The sequence below is a fragment of the Gekko japonicus genome, unplaced genomic scaffold, assembly GCF_001447785.1.
Source record: "Gekko japonicus isolate JY-2015 unplaced genomic scaffold, Gekko_japonicus_V1.1 scaffold3630, whole genome shotgun sequence".
Taxonomy (NCBI): domain Eukaryota; kingdom Metazoa; phylum Chordata; class Lepidosauria; order Squamata; family Gekkonidae; genus Gekko; species Gekko japonicus.
In genome coordinates, this window is record NW_015163719.1 from 18,996 (window position 1) to 35,768 (window position 16,773).

Genomic DNA, 16,773 nt, shown 5'->3' on the forward strand with positions numbered 1-16,773 from the left:
TAATTCTGCAGCCTCTGTGCTCTGATAGACATAGGGGGATTTTATTTTGTACACAAATATTTTTAAATTCCTTGTAAAATGTTATTAAATTCACCCCTATATGCATTAGCCTGTTAGAACACACAGGGGGAGGGGGGGTCCTCTCTCAGAACAGCTCAAATTTGAAGCTGTTCCTTTCTGTCTATTTTGGTAACGTCCTTCAGACAGAGTTTATCTTGCTGACTAGTTCCTGTCTTTCTTTAGCAGCGGCTGGCTTTCTTAGCCCAGAAAAAAAGAAAGGCTTGGCCTGTTTAAAACAAGCTTTTAATACCAAAATAGAAGAATATTAATACAGGCAAAGCATCAATACATTTTGCAGTTGGGCTAGGTCTACAGACCATTAGCAATGATATATTCAGACCTCTGGGCCTAGCCTACACCAGTAACAGTAGCAAACAATGCTCCCTCTAAGCTATGGAGTCCTGTGAGCAAATATTATACTTAGTGAGCTACTGGCATTAAAGTTGTGAGCAGGTGATTTGGCTACTGCATAAATTAGTTTGCTCTGGAGCCATCCTTCCTGAGCGAAGACAAAGAAGTGTGAGTCAGAGGCTAAAAAATTGTGAGTTAGCAAGAGAGTTCAGTTCACCCGGAGAAAACAGGCACTTTGGAAGGTGGACTCTATGCTGGCCGGTAGCTACAGTGGATCCAGACAACAAGGGGGAAAAACTAGCATCAGAGAGGTCCCAGATATACAAATTCCACTAGTAGAAACACCATTAGAAACTGCCAAAATATAATTCGCTTTTTACACTATGAACCTTGTGGTCTGCTGAAATTACTGAAATCGGGTTCCACCTACCCACCGGCAAACTGAAGAAGACGCCTCTTTTGAGTATCTAGAACGGACGTCTGGCCGAGGCTGTTAGGAAAATATTACTATGGGGACTTCTCCTATCAAGTTCCACTGATTACATGGAGTTTAACGTCTTGTCTTCTAAGGAGGAAACAATGTATCTTATGCCTTATCAGAGTTATAGTATGCACTAATTTTGTTGTTGTGACAGCACCAACTTTATATCTCTTAAATACAGTTTATATTTTGGCAATTTCTGAGGGTGTTTCTCCTAGCGGAATCTGTATATCTGGGACCTCCTCATCTTCGGCATAACCAGAGCTGGAAGCAGAAAAAGCAATTTTTAAACTCAGAATTTGAGCGTGGTTTTATAATTAGAGGCAGGGAGCACAGGGTCAACCCTAGGTTGGAAGTGACTTGACGGCATTTTAACCCCCCACGCGCGCATAGGGAACAATATTCACCAGCCAAACACAATAAAGGTACAAAGCAGTAAAAAAAATAATCATCAGATTTGTCCCAAGACAGCCATGATCCAAACCAGTGAAACAGCTGTGTCATCTGGTCTGGGGGTGGAAGGGATTACTCCTCCTCCTTTGTCATGGACAAATCATTTCCTGGCAGTGCTAAGATTAAAGAAGGCTCAAAGTCTGGGTTCCAGTTGCCTGGGAGAAAGGAAGGCTCATAAAGATCCCCTGCAGAGGTGGGGGCCTCTCTTCATGTGGTCTGCCCCCCCCCCCCGAGAAGGCTGGGTCCAGGGGATTTCCTCACCCCAACAAAAATGAGTCCACTCGGAGAAAATGGCCGCTTTGGAAAGCGGACTCAATGGCCTTAGACCCCACCGAAGCCCTCATTTCCCCAAACTCTGCCTTTCTCAGGTGCCACACCCCAAATCTCCAGGTACTTTCCAACCCAGACCTGGCCACCCTAAATTCACAGATCATTGCCAACAGGCACAGAGTATCTACATGCGGTTAGGTACACTTTTCAAAAATTAAATAATTCAATGGTCTGTTTCTTCAAGGGAAATCCAGTCCAAATAACCGAAAATCTGCCGTAAGACCGGCGTGTGGATATACCCAACACTGACAGCACTGGAGGATGCGACAGGTTTGGGTTCTTCCCCCCGCCGGTTCTGCAAGATCCAGTACGGGGAGGAAGGGTGAGCCGGCCGGGCCAGATCTCCACTGCAAGATTCCCTTTCAAAGTTACAAACTGGGGTAGGGGGACCGCAGCTATAACATTTGCAGGGATACTGCAAACTGCTTTGGGACCAGCGTTCCCTCTCAGCTGAGTTAGTGTGAGCTAGCTCACAGTTTTTTAGCCTCTGGCTCACACATTTTTGTCTTAGCTCAGAAAGGAGCGCTCCAGAGCAAACTAATTTACGCAGTAGCCAAATTACCTGCTCACAACTTTCATGCCAGTAGCTCACCAAGTAGAATTTTTGCTCACAAGACTCCATAGCTTAGAGGGAACATTGTCTGGGACTACTGTTTTTAATGGTAAATTCTGCGGGGATGGGGTATTTTAATCACTCCAGAGTAAGGCCTTCCTCCCTGTGTGATTCATGTGCTAAACTGACCTTGGAAAAAATCTTTGCTCTGCGACAGAGGTTGATTCTGAGAGTGTCGAGGGGTACAGTGAGTCAGACTTCTCTCTGTCATTGGCACGTTAATAACAAAATTACTTTTTTGGTTACTTGTGTAAGGCCCCGTTCATCAGATAAAACGCGTGCCTTTCAACGCGTGCCTTCCAGCAGGTGGCAGCCGAGGGTCGCCAACTCCGTGCGCACGCATCCCCACACACACACACCCACACCCCAGACAGAAAGTGCCAGTTTGCAAAAGAGCAGGAAGCGAGAAAGTGTCTCGGCCGGCTGCGCCTCCTTAGCAACTCCGCTCGCTCGAGAAGCTCCTCCCGAGCCCACCCGCCCTCCTTCCTCGACGCCGACGTCTGGAGCGGCTCCTGGCGGGCCGGGTGCCTGGATCACAACGCGCTGGTGGGAAAGGTAAAGCCAGAGGAGGGCAGAGAAGCGTGTGGGGCAAAGGGTGCAAAGCGTTTGCAAGAAACCAGGGGGCAGCCCCGTCGGGGCGGCTTTGCAAAACTCCTTCGCCTCCTTTCCCAAGTACAAGTGGTCTTTGTAGAGCAGAGATTCCGCGGAGTAGCAGCAGGTCGGTTGTGGGATCGACCCGGGAACCTCGGGACGGTCGTGGGCGGGTCTCCCGACTGCCGGTTGCAAGCGACTAAATAGGTCGCCGAGGAGTTTCGCTGGACGTTGGGAAGGTAGATTAAAATGCGAATTTCGTGTATGCTCGCATGCTAGCCGTGAATAACCGCGGAGATCGGCGGAGTTTCGTTTTCCACCCATGCTCAGCATTTGTACCAGTCGCCCTAACTAAATGTTGTGGCCGTAAAGGTAAAGGTTCCTTTGCTCGAAAGCCAGTCGAGTCCGACTCTAGGGTTGCGGTGCTCATCTCCGTTTCAAAGGGTAAGAGCCAGCGCTGTCCGAAGACGTTTCCGTGGTCATGTGGCCGGCATGACTAGACACCAAGGCACACAGAACGCTGTTCCCTTCCCACTGAAGTGGCACCTGTTTATCTACTTGCAATTTCTTGCTTTCGAACTGCTAGGTTGGCAGGAGCTGGGACTAGAGACGGGTCTCGAACTGCTGAACTACTGACCTTCCACAGCCTGCAGTTCAGCGTCTTAACCACTTGAGCCACCGCAGCCGTAGCCTGTGCTAATTTTGGCGGGGAACTGCAAATAGCTGCTGCTAAAAGTTAACAAGAGCTGCTGGGCGATTCTGCATCTGGCATTCGCGCCACATTTTCTCGACTGGGAGGGGGAAAGTGCAGCTCAAAACTGCATTCAGATAGCCTGGGGCAACGCCATACTGACTGCAAAGTCACCCCTGAACAGCCGTAAATGTATGCAGAAGGTACCATAAAATCCGATGGTCAAAGGAAGTGAAAGTGGTATGGGAGAGGGTGGAGGCTAACATAAAATCCGATTATCAAAGGAAGTCACACACACTAAATAATCCACTGTTAATCCATTTTCAATGCACTTTCCAACTGGATTTTAACAGGTCACACGGTAAACTCCAGTTGGAAAGTGAACCGAAAGTGGGTTATTTAGTGTGTGTGACCGCAGCCAGTGATAGCAAAAACCGCTGGCGTTGTGATCCCAACCCGGAACAGTTCCAGAATAAGAGACTGGCCTGTGTGGTCAGCAGCCTTGGCATGAATGAAAAATGCCCTCTGGGGATTTTTACAGTGACCAGATGCAAAGCAAAACGGAGCTTTTGTCCGTTTTAGTTTTTTGCACTAGGGAGAATTACAACAAATGCAGCTTCTCGCCTCCACAAGGAGGGCAGTGCGCCCAGCCCCCTTTTTCTTTTTGAAAAGAGTTTAATCCTGTGTCTTTGAAGCAGTCAATCAGCCAGTGAACTGGCTGAAATCCATATGCTGGTTTACCAAAAACCTCAATGACTTTTTGGAATGTTCGAGGAAATGAGGCAGAAGTTACCATTTGTCAGGACAGGCTGTTTGCAGTGTTTTGCTTCATTTCGAGTTGCAAGAGGTCACCATTAGAACCTGTTCCTTTTTTCTTTTCTTTTTTAAGACGGTACTCTTAATTTCCACCCCTCAGCCATTTTAAAGCTTCTGGCTGTTGGGGGATTTCAAGGTCCAAGAAATTGCCTGGGACCCCCGCTAACGTTCTGTGGTCTGGATTGAGACTGGCAAGAGAGTTTTCATACAGAGAGACAACCAAGACAGCGGCTTTACCTTAGAAACTATTTATTGAATCTTTAACACCATAATGCAGAAACTTTCAAACATATAACATTCTAGTAGGCAGCTTACAGAAATTATTCTTATTATTATTAATAACAATAATAACAACAATAATAATTTTATAGATCGCCCTTCCCCATAGGGCTCAGGGCAGTGAGCAACAAGTTAAAATACACAAAAATAAACTAGTTACAAATTACTGACTATAGGCCCCGGTCACACGGGGCGGATATCGCGGGGGTGGGGGGGCTGTTTGCCCTGGAGCAAACTACTGCGCGGCAGCCAGATCAAACGTCCCGACGACGTCCCGTGGTTGGGGGAGGTGCCGATCATACCTCACTCCTGCGGCGTGGCAAAGAAGCGGTGCCGAGGGGTTGTGTTGTTTTTTAACCCAAGTGTTCGCTTGTGCGCACCCGTGGAGACTTGACAACAAAAAAAACTTTTCGTGACGGGACATGGGCGGGCACCGGATTCCACGAGCTAACACCGGAAACGTGATCTGACGCCCGCCCTTGCCCCGCAGTTTCCGGAAACTAGTACCTCGGAGGTACTAGTTTTTTACAGCGCATCTTCGGAGTGAAGCCTCGGGTGAGCCACGGGAGCTCTACGCTTCCCAGATGTGGCGGTGAGATCACGCCCGGAAAATCCGCCTACCTTCCGTCTCTCTAGCGTGCCTAATGCTCCGTGTGACCGGGGCCATAAATGATCTTCAGATCTAAAACTATTAAATACAGATTTGTGATGGGGGGAGTGATAAAGAGCAGAGCAGAGATAGCACTAAAACAGTTGGGACCAAATCCCATTTGTTTCAAGGCAGATTTTAGATAAACAATGTCCAGTTTGTCAAATGCCTTTTTGCTATCAAAGGCCACTATGACCGATTCTAATTGCTTGGATTTACCAGGAATAAATCCTGACTGATCTTGGTGAATGTAGTGGGTAATGATTTTATTAAGTCTTGTTGCTAATAATGAAATACTTAAGTAGAGTGCACTGGAATTCTATCGAGGATATATACTGGATGGCTACCAAAATCCATAAGGCAGGGTGTTGGCATACAACCCCGAACAAAATAAATCACTGAGATTGTATACCTGTAAAATCCCATATAGCTGTGAATTAGACCTGTGACAAACATCGGATTAGCTTGACAAATCCAACCCCTCCTACACAGCAGGCATGAGTTTTGCCTGTTATCATTTGTGAAGGCATGAAGACCCAGACTCTTCTGGCACCTTTTCAGTTGGCAGTGTGTATATTACGTAATCTCTGTTAGGTTTAGGACTAGCACCGTGGATAAACTATTCTTTCTAGTTTGGTGAGCCAGTTTGGTGTAGTGGTTAAGTGTGCGGACGCTAATCTGGGAGAACCGGGTTTGCTTCCCCACTCCTCCACTTGCAGCTGCTGGATGACCTTGGGCAAGCCATAGTTCTGACAAGAGCTGTCCTTGAAAGGGCAGTTTCTGTCAGAGCTCTCTCAGCCCCACCTACCTCACAGAGTGTCTGTTGTGGGGAGGGGAAGGGAAAGGAGTTTGTAAGCCGCTCTGAGACTCCGAGTGAAGGGCGGGGTATAAATGCAATCTCTTCTTCTTCTCCTCCTCCTCCTCCATCATCATCATCATTGGTGAATCCACTCTTGCTTGGAAAAATACAGCAGTTAGCCAGACTGTTGTTGTTAGCCATTCAGTCATGTCCAGCTTTTGCCGATTCTATGGGCCAGCTCTCTCCACGTTTTCTGATCTTGTACTGTTTTCTTTGAGTCGTTCCATGCTCAGACTGGTGTCGACTTTTATGGTGTCTAGCCAGACTACAGAGCCTTATGGGGATGCTAAACTAAAGACCTGATAGATTAGAGGCCAGGACTAATTCAAAATGGCTAAGAGAGAACAGAACCCAGTCTCACTATCAATAAATTCTCCAATACTGGCCCGGCAACATCCACCTTGGGTGAGGCGGGTAATGTGAGGACAAGAAGGCAATCGGGTGCAAGGAGAAAGATGAGCTGGGGGAAAGCAGGAGGACGAAGGAAGATGGAGACAAAATAGTTGAGATGGGTCACATCATGTGGGGAGAAGATGCAAGAAGAGCCCTAGGCTGGGAGCAGTACTAAGAGGCCTGGTTGGTTGAACTGTTCTGGGTGTTTTAAGGCTTGGATCTAGAAGAGGAGCAGGGATGGATGCCAGCCTCCAGGTGGGACCTGGGGATTTCCTGGAATTACACCTCATCTCCAGGCGACATAGATCAGTTCCCCTAGAGAAAATGCCTGCTTTGGAGGGTGGACTCTATGGCACTGTATCTGACTAAGGCCCCCGTCCTCCCCAGACTCTATCCCCATATATCCAGGAGTTTCCCAACCTTGAGCTGGCAACCCTACCCCCCCCCATCCCCTGCTGGTGGCCAGGGAAGACCTGGCAACCTTAGGAGGAGGTGGGGTTGCATTGCTGTAAGGTAGAGTCCCCAGGTCCCCCCTGGCCACCATCGGGGGATGCGGGGCAACGCTCCCTCTAAGCGGTGGAGTCTTGTGAGCAAAAATTCTATTTTGTGAGCTACTGGCATTGAAGTTGTGAGCAAGGGATTTGGCTACTGCATAAGTTAGTTTGCTCTGGCGCTGTCCTTTCCTGAGCTAAGTCAAAAAAAATGTGTGAACCGGAGGCTAAGAAACTGTGAGCTAGCTCACACAAGCTCAGTTTAGAGGGAACACTGATGGCGGGGTAAGATCACCAGACCCAGGTTGGGAAACGCCTGGAGATTTGGGGATGGAGCCTGCAGAAGACAGGGACCTCATTGGAGTACAGTGCCGTAGAGTCCACCCTCCAAAAATGTTCATTTTCTCCAGGGGAACTGGTCTCTGTAGTTTGGAGATGGCCTGTAATTCCAGGGGATCCCCAGGTCCCACCTGGAGGCTGGCATCCCTACATAAGGAGATGGGAGGGAGGGAGACGGCCATTTTGTTGAGGACAAAGGGTTAAGTGGGTTATAGTTAGACCTGAGCTGAGGGGAAGACCTCTACACCTCTCCTATATCTGGAGTAGCCCTTCTGTGGCTTTGAAAGGACCTGGAAAAGAGGCTGGTTTGAGGCCTAGTGCAAGATGGCTGCCGAGCCTCCCGACGAATCAGAGCTTAGCGGAAGCCGCTCTAAAAAGTGATTTGGGATTAGTTTAAGTGAAGTTGAGGGGCTGTTCCCTCAGTGGTTACAAGGCTGAGGAACAACCGTGGGGCAGTGTCAGCTGTTCACTGCTTGTCTGTATTTCTCTGTGGAATTATGATATTAAATATTCACCGTCCTTAACCAAGGCTAATTGTTTAGATGGTAACTTTGGCCCTTCCCAGGAGGGAGACGGCCATTTTGTTGAGGACAAAGGGTTAAGTGGGTTATAGTTAGACCTGAGCTGAGGGGAAGACCTCTACACCTCTCCTATATCTGGAGTAGCCCTTCTGTGGCTTTGAAAGGACCTGGAAAAGAGGCTGGTTTGAGGCCTAGTGCAAGATGGCTGCCGAGCCTCCCGATGAATCAGAGCTTAGCGGAAGCCGCTCTAAAAAGTGATTTGGGATTAGTTTTAAGTGAAGTTGAGGGACTGTTCCCCCAGTGGTTACGAGGCCGAGGAACAACAGTGGGGCAGTGTCAGCTGTTCGCTGCTTGTCTGTATTTCTCTGTGGAATTATGATATTAAATATTCACCGTCCTTAACCAAGGCGAATTGTTTAGATGGTAACTTTGGCCCTTTCCAGGAGAGCAAATTTTCTTGGGTCCTTTCTCTCGCTGATGCTGTTGATTCTGTCTCCTTCCTGTTATGTCATCTTTGTCTTCTCCTTCTCCGCCTCCTTCTTCCTTTTTTTCCCTTTCTTCCTCTTCCTCTTGACTTCCATCTTCACTTTCATTGTCCTCCGACCCTGATATCTCCAACTCCTCTCCAAATCTTTTAATATTAATGTTGTGTGTAACTATGGTGGATTAACGGTGGGCTTTCCTTTGGTATGGGCCTTGGGCAGTGATGGTGAACCTTTTAGAGACCAAGTGCGCAAACTGCGACCCAAAACCCACTTATTTATCGCAAAGTGCCAACACGGCAATTTAACCTGAATACTGAGGTTTTACTTTAGAAAAAACAACCCATACATTAACTTAAGATGATCCAAACAAAAGTAAGAAAGCAATCCCAAATGCTTTCATTTACTTAAAATTATTTGGCAGAGAATTCGACACTTTAATGATGGTCTGGGCCTGGCTGGGGCGATGGCACCTGTGCCCACAGAGGGGCTCTGAGTGCCACCTCTGGCACCCGTGCCATAGGTTCGCCACCACTGGCCTAGGGGTTAAAATGAAGATTTAGATCCCTAAAGGAGTAAAAAAGAGACAACGTTTGAACGTTTGTACGGTGTAGAAGCAGGAGCATTGAACTAGGACTGGAGAAACCTCGGTTCAAATCCTTGCTTGGCCATGAAGGTCACTGGGTGAGCTGGGATCGGTCATATGTTTTCAAGTCTAAATTACCTCACAGGATTGTTGTAAAGAACAGAGGAGGGGGGACCAAGTGCACCCCTTTGAGCTGTTTGGGTGAAGAATGGGAAAAATAAATTACCTAAGACTGGTCGGATTTTGTGTGTCTGGGTTAGCTTTGTCTCCCAGACAATACTCACCTCTTTCCAAAATTTCCAAACCCCCTGCAAAGATGAAGAGAACACCTCAGTCTTGTTTGTGAGTTCCTTGCCGGGTTTTACCAGGCCCATTTATCCTTGGTCTGTGGCGCTAGCAAAGACCTTGTGTGAGGAAACATTATTCTATGTCAAACGTAGAATTTATTTTATTTGGTATATTTTCTCGGAGATAAAGCCTATTCGTTTATCTTTATTATATTTCGAAGTTAGCTGATTTTTCTCCCACCATGAGAAGCGTAAACCACAGGCCTCCATATCCTGTTGCGACTTTAGCTCAGCATTATTGTCAAGTAAGACCTCATATGTCACTGTTCTTACCCCTGACGCTAGATGTGGTAACATCATTGCCTCTAGGGGAGCAATCCAACTTGGTATCTTGGTATAAAACCGTGCTCTCCCTCCAAGCGGCTCAGGGCAGTGTACATAGTTCTCCCTGCTTCCATTTCAACCTCACAACATCCTTGTGAGGTAGGTTATTGCCTAAAGTGTGTAGCCGACCCTCCGGTTAAGGTTAAAATTGAGTGCCAACCTGTCAATAAATCGAAACCTTCCAGGCATAACAATCTAGTATTTTTTAAGGTCACCCATTCTCTAAGCCAGGTTAAGGCCGCCGCTTGATAATAGAGTTGCCAATTTGGCACAGCTAATCCTCCATTTTGCGGTTTCTCTTGCAAAAATTTTAGTCTAATCCTAGGTTTTTTATTTTGCCAGATGAACCCTCTGACCAATCTGTCTAGCCTTTGAAAGAATTTAGCATTTCGTAATACTGGTATGGTTTGAAATAGAAATAAAAACCTTGGCAACACCGACATTTTAATAGCTGCTACTCTCCCCATCATTGAGAGCTGTAATGATGACCAATTTGCTAATTGCTTCTTCGTATAATCCAATAACCTTTCATAATTGTCCTGAATCAAGGAACTTGTTTTGTTTGTAATGAATACCCCTAAGTATTTAAGTTTCTTTACCACTTTAAACTTTGTGATATCTTCAATTGTCTTGATGATGTTTTCTCTGCAGTTCTTTGTTAAAACCTTAGTTTTTGCATTATTAATTCTAAATCCGGCCAGCTGACCGAAACTTTCAATAGTATTTATTAAAGGTATTACCGACTCTGTCGGTTCCATCATGACAATTGCCATATCATCAGCATATATCTGTAGTTTATCATTCACATCGCCTACTGCCAGATCTTTTAAATGGAGATACCGGGGATCAGTGTTCCTGGCAGCAGCCTAGGGTTGCCAGGTCCCAAATAAAAAGTAAAGGGAAGAGGGGACAACCTTGACGTGTGCCTTTCCCTATTTCTATTGTCTCTGACATATCCTTGTTGATAATAATTTTTGCCTCTTGTTTCCTATATAATAGCGCTATTCTGTTTGAGAACTCCTCCCCACATCCCATCTCTTTTATATTTTCTGCCATATAATCCCAGCTGATGTTATCAAAAGCCTTCTCGGCATCAAGGAAGACTACAGCCAACTTGTCTCAGGCGCTGTGCCAGAATGGATGTATAGATTTTGTAGTCGACATTCAACAGAGATATCGGCCGATAATTTTTTATCTCCATCTCATCCGTATCTTTCTTATGTATTAAAGATATCACCGCAGAGCCCCAAAAGATTGGTATTTCTTTATTTCCCTCTGACATCACCCTTTTCATCACCAAACTAATTTCATTCTCAAATGTGACATAGAATTCTGACGGCAGGCCATCTGGGCCAGGGGATTTATTCTTTTTTTGTTTCTTAATTGCCTGGATGATCTCCGCCATTGCAATAGGCTGCTCCAAATCTTTTTTTTGTTGTTCCGTTATCTTCTTGATATTTGGGTTATTTTGTACATAGCTCTTGATCTTAGATTGTTCAACAACTTGTTTCTCATGTAACTTTGTGTAGAAGTTCTGGACAATTGATTTAAGTTTTTTTGGCTCACTTACTTCTGTCCCTCTTTCATCTTTTAAACTTTTAATTAATCTTGCCTTTTCTTCTTGTCTTAATTTATATGCGCGCCACCTAGATGACTTATTTGCGTTTTGGAAAAAATTCTGTCTCGCATAAATAATCTTCTTTGCTAGTTCTTCGTTCAAAAGGCAGTTTATCTCATGTTGAAAATTTTTAATTCGCATCCACGCTTGCGGTGATTCCGGGTTTGATTTCAGTTCTTCTTCTTCCTTTGATAAATTTCGCCTAAGCTCCTGAATTTTTTGGTTCATTTTTTTCTTTCTGTTAATTGACTCTCTAATGAAGATTCCCCTGATAAAAGCCTTAAACGTATCCCATACAGTTATTAATTTAGTTTCTGGGCGCAAATTAAATTGAAAAAATTCTCTTATCTCTTTTTTGACTTTTTCCAAAAACTCTCGATCTTTCAACAAAAATACATTAAGCCTCCATCTTGTCTGCCGTTGTGTCTCCGTCAGAGTCACCAACACTGGTTTGTGATCTGCATATGTCATTAGCTGGATTTCGACCTCTTTCACCTCCATCAGCATTGATCCACTTAGCCAGATCATGTCTATTCTGGACCATGACTTATGTCGTCCCGAATAATAAGTGTAGTCATATCTATCTGGATTTTTTATTCTCCAGACATCCAGAAGATTTAGGTCCTCTGCCAAGTTAATAAACGCTAGTGGAAGCTCTCCTCCTTTCCTATGTCGTCCTGCCTGGTTCTTTCTATCATAGATCTTATTATTTACCGCATTTAAGTCTCCTGCTAGACATATTTCATCGGCGTCCAGCTGCAATAATCTTTCTCTTAGTTTTTGATAAAATCTCTGTTGTCCCGAGTTTGGGGCGTAGACATTCACTATTAAAAGCTTTCTCCCTCCCCTTGACACCCTAACTATTATCACTCTACCATCCTTACAGTACTTCAAATGAGGACACACCATCGATTCATACAGGGGCATTATGATACTGGCTGATTTGTTTTCAGATCAAGTCAGTGTTCCCCAAACTGAGAAATGAAGATTTGTTTCTTTTACATGTTTCATGGTACAAGTTGTATTCTCTCTCCCTCTTCCTCCTAGGCCTCGACTTGATCCGATGGCAGTTCAGCCCCCAGTGGCTTTGCCCAGCAGGGCTGAGCTCATAGATGAGTATGACATCATTACTGAAGAGGACATTGAAGAGATTAAAGACGCTCTTGAAGGAGGGAGAATGGCGGATGCGGCCTCCAAGATCATGGAAAACTTGCAGGCCTTGGAGAGTGCCCGTCTTGATATCGCGGTGACGGGAGAGTCCGGTTCCGGGAAGTCCTCCTTTGTTAACGCCATCCGGGGCCTAGGGGATGAAGATGATGTCTCTGCCGCCACCGGGGTGGTGGAGACAACTTTAAAGCCCACTCCTTACCCGCACCCCAAGCACCCCAATGTGACGGTCTGGGACTTGCCAGGAATCGGTACTCCCGACTTCCGGTCCGACACTTACCTGGAACAGGTGAACTTCTCCCGCTACGACTTCTTTATTCTCATCGCCTCCGAACGCTTCAAAACCAACCATGCCCGTCTGGCCCAAGAGATCCAGCAGCAGGGCAAACGCTTCTATTTCGTGCGTTCCAAAGTGGACGCGGACCTGGAGGCCTCCAAGAAGCGTCGGCCGCACGCCTACGACGAAGAGGGCATCCTGCGGCAGATCCGCGAGAATTGCCAAGCGTGCCTGGAGGCCGAAAACGTGGCCTCGCCCCGTATCTTTCTCCTTTCCAACTGGGAGCTGAGCAAGTACGACTTTGTGCGGCTAGAGGAGACCTTGGAGCAAGAGCTTCCGAGCCACAAGAGACACGCCTTCCTCCTGGCCCTGCCCAACATCTCGCTAGAAATCTTACGCAAAAAGAGGGAGGCCTTACAGAAGCAGATCTGGAAGCTGGCTACCGTCTCGTGCGGCGTGGCGGCCGTGCCCATCCCGGGTCTCTCCGTGGCCTGCGACGTGACTATCCTGATCAGGTCCCTCTCGGAGTACCGCAAGAACTTTGGCCTGGATGACGACTCCCTGGAGAAGTTGGCAGAGAAGGTGGACAAGCCCGTGGAGGAGATCAAAGAGGTGATTAAGTCCCCGTTGGCCAGAGAGATCTCCAGGGATGTGGTGGTGAAGATGCTAACCAAGGCAGGTGGCGGGGCATTGATGGTGGCCGAGTATTTTGCTAGCACAGTGCCCATATTTGGTTCTCTGGCTGCTGGGGGGATCTCCTTTGGAACCACCTACTACATGCTCCGGAGTTCCCTCAACGAAGTCGCAGACGATGCTCACAGAGTTCTCATCAAGGCCTTTGAGTCTGATGTTTGAAAAGCTTCTTGGGGTGTCGTACGGAAGATCTGGGACAGATGCTCCTCTCTAAATACAACTCTGGTGAAACCAATGGAGTTTTTTCTTTGCTAGCTGAGCACCTGTCTCGTCCTCTGGTGTAAGCAGGAAGGGGGTACAGGACCGTGAACGCTGGCCAATCACAGCACTGAGGTTTGCCCTTCTGCATTTCTGTTTCTTTGGCCGAGTTCGGTTCTTGTGGATTCCACCCCAGGAATCCTGAAAAAGGATATGGTGTAAGTGGCTAACGAACTTCGAAAACTTCTCACCGGTATTTTCGCAAATTTGCCATTTCCAAGACTCCATGAGCTTACACCTGTATGAAATTGTTTTAAAGTTGTTGCGTAGAGGTGCTCGAAACTTAGTGCTTCTGGACTCAGCACATAGGTTTCCTTGCAAAGGCCTAGTCCGTTCATTGACAAGGCAGAAGATCAGTTTTTAGTATGATCTCCCTGGCGATCTGTAATTTAAAAAGAGTTTACTAGATAATCTAGTTTATGGTGCTGTACTTCTGCAGAAAATTCAACTTCCTCGATTTCATGGGAGCAGTGTTTACGTATACGGGACAGTATCAGGGGACTCGTTTTGTGGACGTATGGTCTAAAAATTGATTCCTCTGCAGTCCTGCATTTTTGATGGTTTTCAGTCTACCACTTTGAGCCACTCGAACCTTAAGGCCTTCTTCCCTTCCCACTTCTTTCTGGGAAAGGGCATCTAATCGCCTTGAGCATACTGATAACTTGACCTGGCGGAGTGACACTGCAAAAAACCCCACCCCCAAATGAAATCTTCTGGCTTCTGTGGAGGGAAAAGCTAATGCTGAAACCTGCTCCCATCCTATCTTCTAATTTTGGGGGGATTTTTTTTTAAAAAAAAAAATCTCTTTTTTTAATGAGAGAAATTAAAAGATTGAAAATCCTTTTTAAGACGAAGGGCCTTTATTTTCACAAATGAGTTTGCTCCGTTGCAGGTCCTAGCCTTCAACTTTTTTTAAAAACTGAATTCACATAAAATTTGCTTCTTTACTACTGGCTCCAGTCTGGACAATTCTTCCACTTTTATAAAATCTGTTGTAATCGAGTGGTAGAGTTCTCTTTAGGGAAGGAAGAAGTTCTACAGAAACATGACCATTGGGGGGGAGGGACTCCCAGATGTCAGACCGTGACTGCTGGGAATTGGTATAGCTTTCTGTACAGGAAGAGGCTTGGGGGGGGGCTTTGGGGGGGGGAGAGCCATGCAGCAAGAACCCTGAGGGACACCGTATTGCTTCAGTCACATTTTAAAATGCTCCCCTACAAGTAAAAAACAAGTGTACGTCAGGGAGACAGACTCTGGCTTAGCCCACTTCTATTTGGAGGGAGGTTTTTATTGATATATTCAAAGCTCCGTCTCTTGTGCTCCCGAATGGCACAGTCTGTTGTTTCACCTTTATCACCTCATTCTGTTGCACATATAGATAACATAATTGGGCACCGTCCTCAGGTGTGTCTGCCAAGTTCCGTAGGATCCAGTTCAGAGTCCAAAGTACCCCAGAGACTGGGTTTATTGGGCTCTCTGTACAGGGGCGGGGCTGGGATTCAGTTGCAAAACCCATTCATCTGCTTAACGTAAGAACATAAGAACATAAGAGACGCCAATGTTGGATCAGGCCAAAGGCCCATCCAGTCCAACACTCTGTGTCACACAGTGGCCAGAAATACCAGTGCCATCAGGAGGTCCACCAGCGGGGCCAGGACATTAGAAGCCCTCCCACTGTTGACCCCCCCAAGCACCAAGATGACAGAGCATCACTTGCCCCAGAGCCCCTGTCTATACCTTGCGGCTAATAGCCACTGATGGACCTCTGCTCCATATGTTTATCTAATTCCCTTTTGAAGCCGTCCATGCTTGTAGCCGCCACCACTTCCTGTGGCAGTGAATGCCATGTGTTAATCACTCTTTGGGTGAAGAAGTACTTGTCATGCAGAAGGTCCCAGGTTCGATCCCTGGCATCGCCAGTGAAAGAGTCTAGAGGCGAGCAATGGGAAAGACCTCAGCCCGAGACCCTGGAGTGCTGCTGCCAGTCTTTTAAGTGTGCAGTAATGACTGTGGTAGATCAAAGGTCAGATTCAGTATAAGGCAGCTCCCTATGCGTTCATGTGCACTGGTATTGAACCCCTGACAGTGTGCAAGAGAAAGCCAGTGTCAGAAGAGTTCTCGTGTGCTGTGCATCCTGTAGGAATGGGGAGTGGAGGGAGAAGAACAGGAAGGAACTCCACAACCCTCCTTCTGTTTGAAATAACACTTTGGAGTGGTGTAGTGGCTAGGAGTGCTGACTCTAACCTGGGAGAACCGGGTTTGATCCTCCACATGCAGCTGCTGGTGTGACCTTGGGTCAGTCACAATTTCTCTCAGAGCTGTTCTCACACGAGCAGTTCTCAAAAGAGCTCTCTCAGCCCCACCTACCTCACAGGGTGCCTGTTCTGGGAGGGGGAGGGAAAGGAGATGGTAAGCCGCTCTGAGACTCCTTTGGGTAGTAAAGGGCCGGGTATAAATGCAATGGAGCTGCGGTGGCTCAAGTGGTTAAGACGGTGAACTGCAGGCTGTGGAAGGTCAGTAGTTCAGCAGTTTGAGACCCAGGGTGCCGCATGACGGAGTGAGCTCCCATCTCTAGTTCCAGCTCCTGCCAACCTAGCAGTTCGAAAGCAAGAAATTGCAAGTAGATAAATAGGTACCGCTTTGCTGGGAAGGTAACAGCGTCCTGTGCGCCTTGGTGTTTAGTCATGCCGGCCACATGACCACGGAAACGTCTTCGGACAGCGCTGGCTCTTCGGCTTTGAAACGGAGATGAGCACCGCAACCCTAGAGTCGGAGTCAACTGGATTTCGAGCAAGGGAACCTTTACCTTATAAATGCAATCTCTTTTCTTAACTGCAGCATCACCCTAAGTGGTAGGGTAGGTTCTTCCGTCTTCAGATGGCATCCCCGTGTTTATTGACAAGGCAGAAAGTACCACTGAGCTCCAGAGGGTGCATTTCCGTTCAAAGGTGCCTTGGATCAGCTGGTTTTCAGGGATCAGTGAGGACTGAGAAGGAATAAAGGGCACAACTCCTTTAGGCAAAATCAACCCAGATTCTGGGAGCATTTTAAAACCTAGCTTTCAAGAAACGTCCAGGGCCAAGAACCTATTTTAGGTGAAGAGG

At 46.8% G+C, this 16,773-nt stretch overlaps 1 protein-coding gene across 1 annotated transcript; it reads left to right on the forward strand.

The window, feature by feature from the left end:
- Positions 1-2,679: 2,679 nt before the first annotated feature.
- Positions 2,680-14,357, forward strand: LOC107107558 (interferon-inducible GTPase 5-like). The gene is made up of 2 exons (XM_015407865.1): positions 2,680-2,843; positions 12,322-14,357. The coding sequence occupies exon 2, from the start codon at positions 12,338-12,340 to the stop codon at positions 13,571-13,573; it is 1,236 nt and encodes a 411-aa protein (XP_015263351.1). The 5' UTR covers positions 2,680-2,843; positions 12,322-12,337; the 3' UTR covers positions 13,574-14,357.
- Positions 14,358-16,773: the final 2,416 nt, after the last annotated feature.

Bases quoted from the DNA above. Each gene is read 5' to 3' on its own strand.
- LOC107107558 (XM_015407865.1), top strand. From the start codon at position 12,338: ATGGCAGTTCAGCCCCCAGTGGCTTTGCCCAGCAGGGCTGAGCTCATA.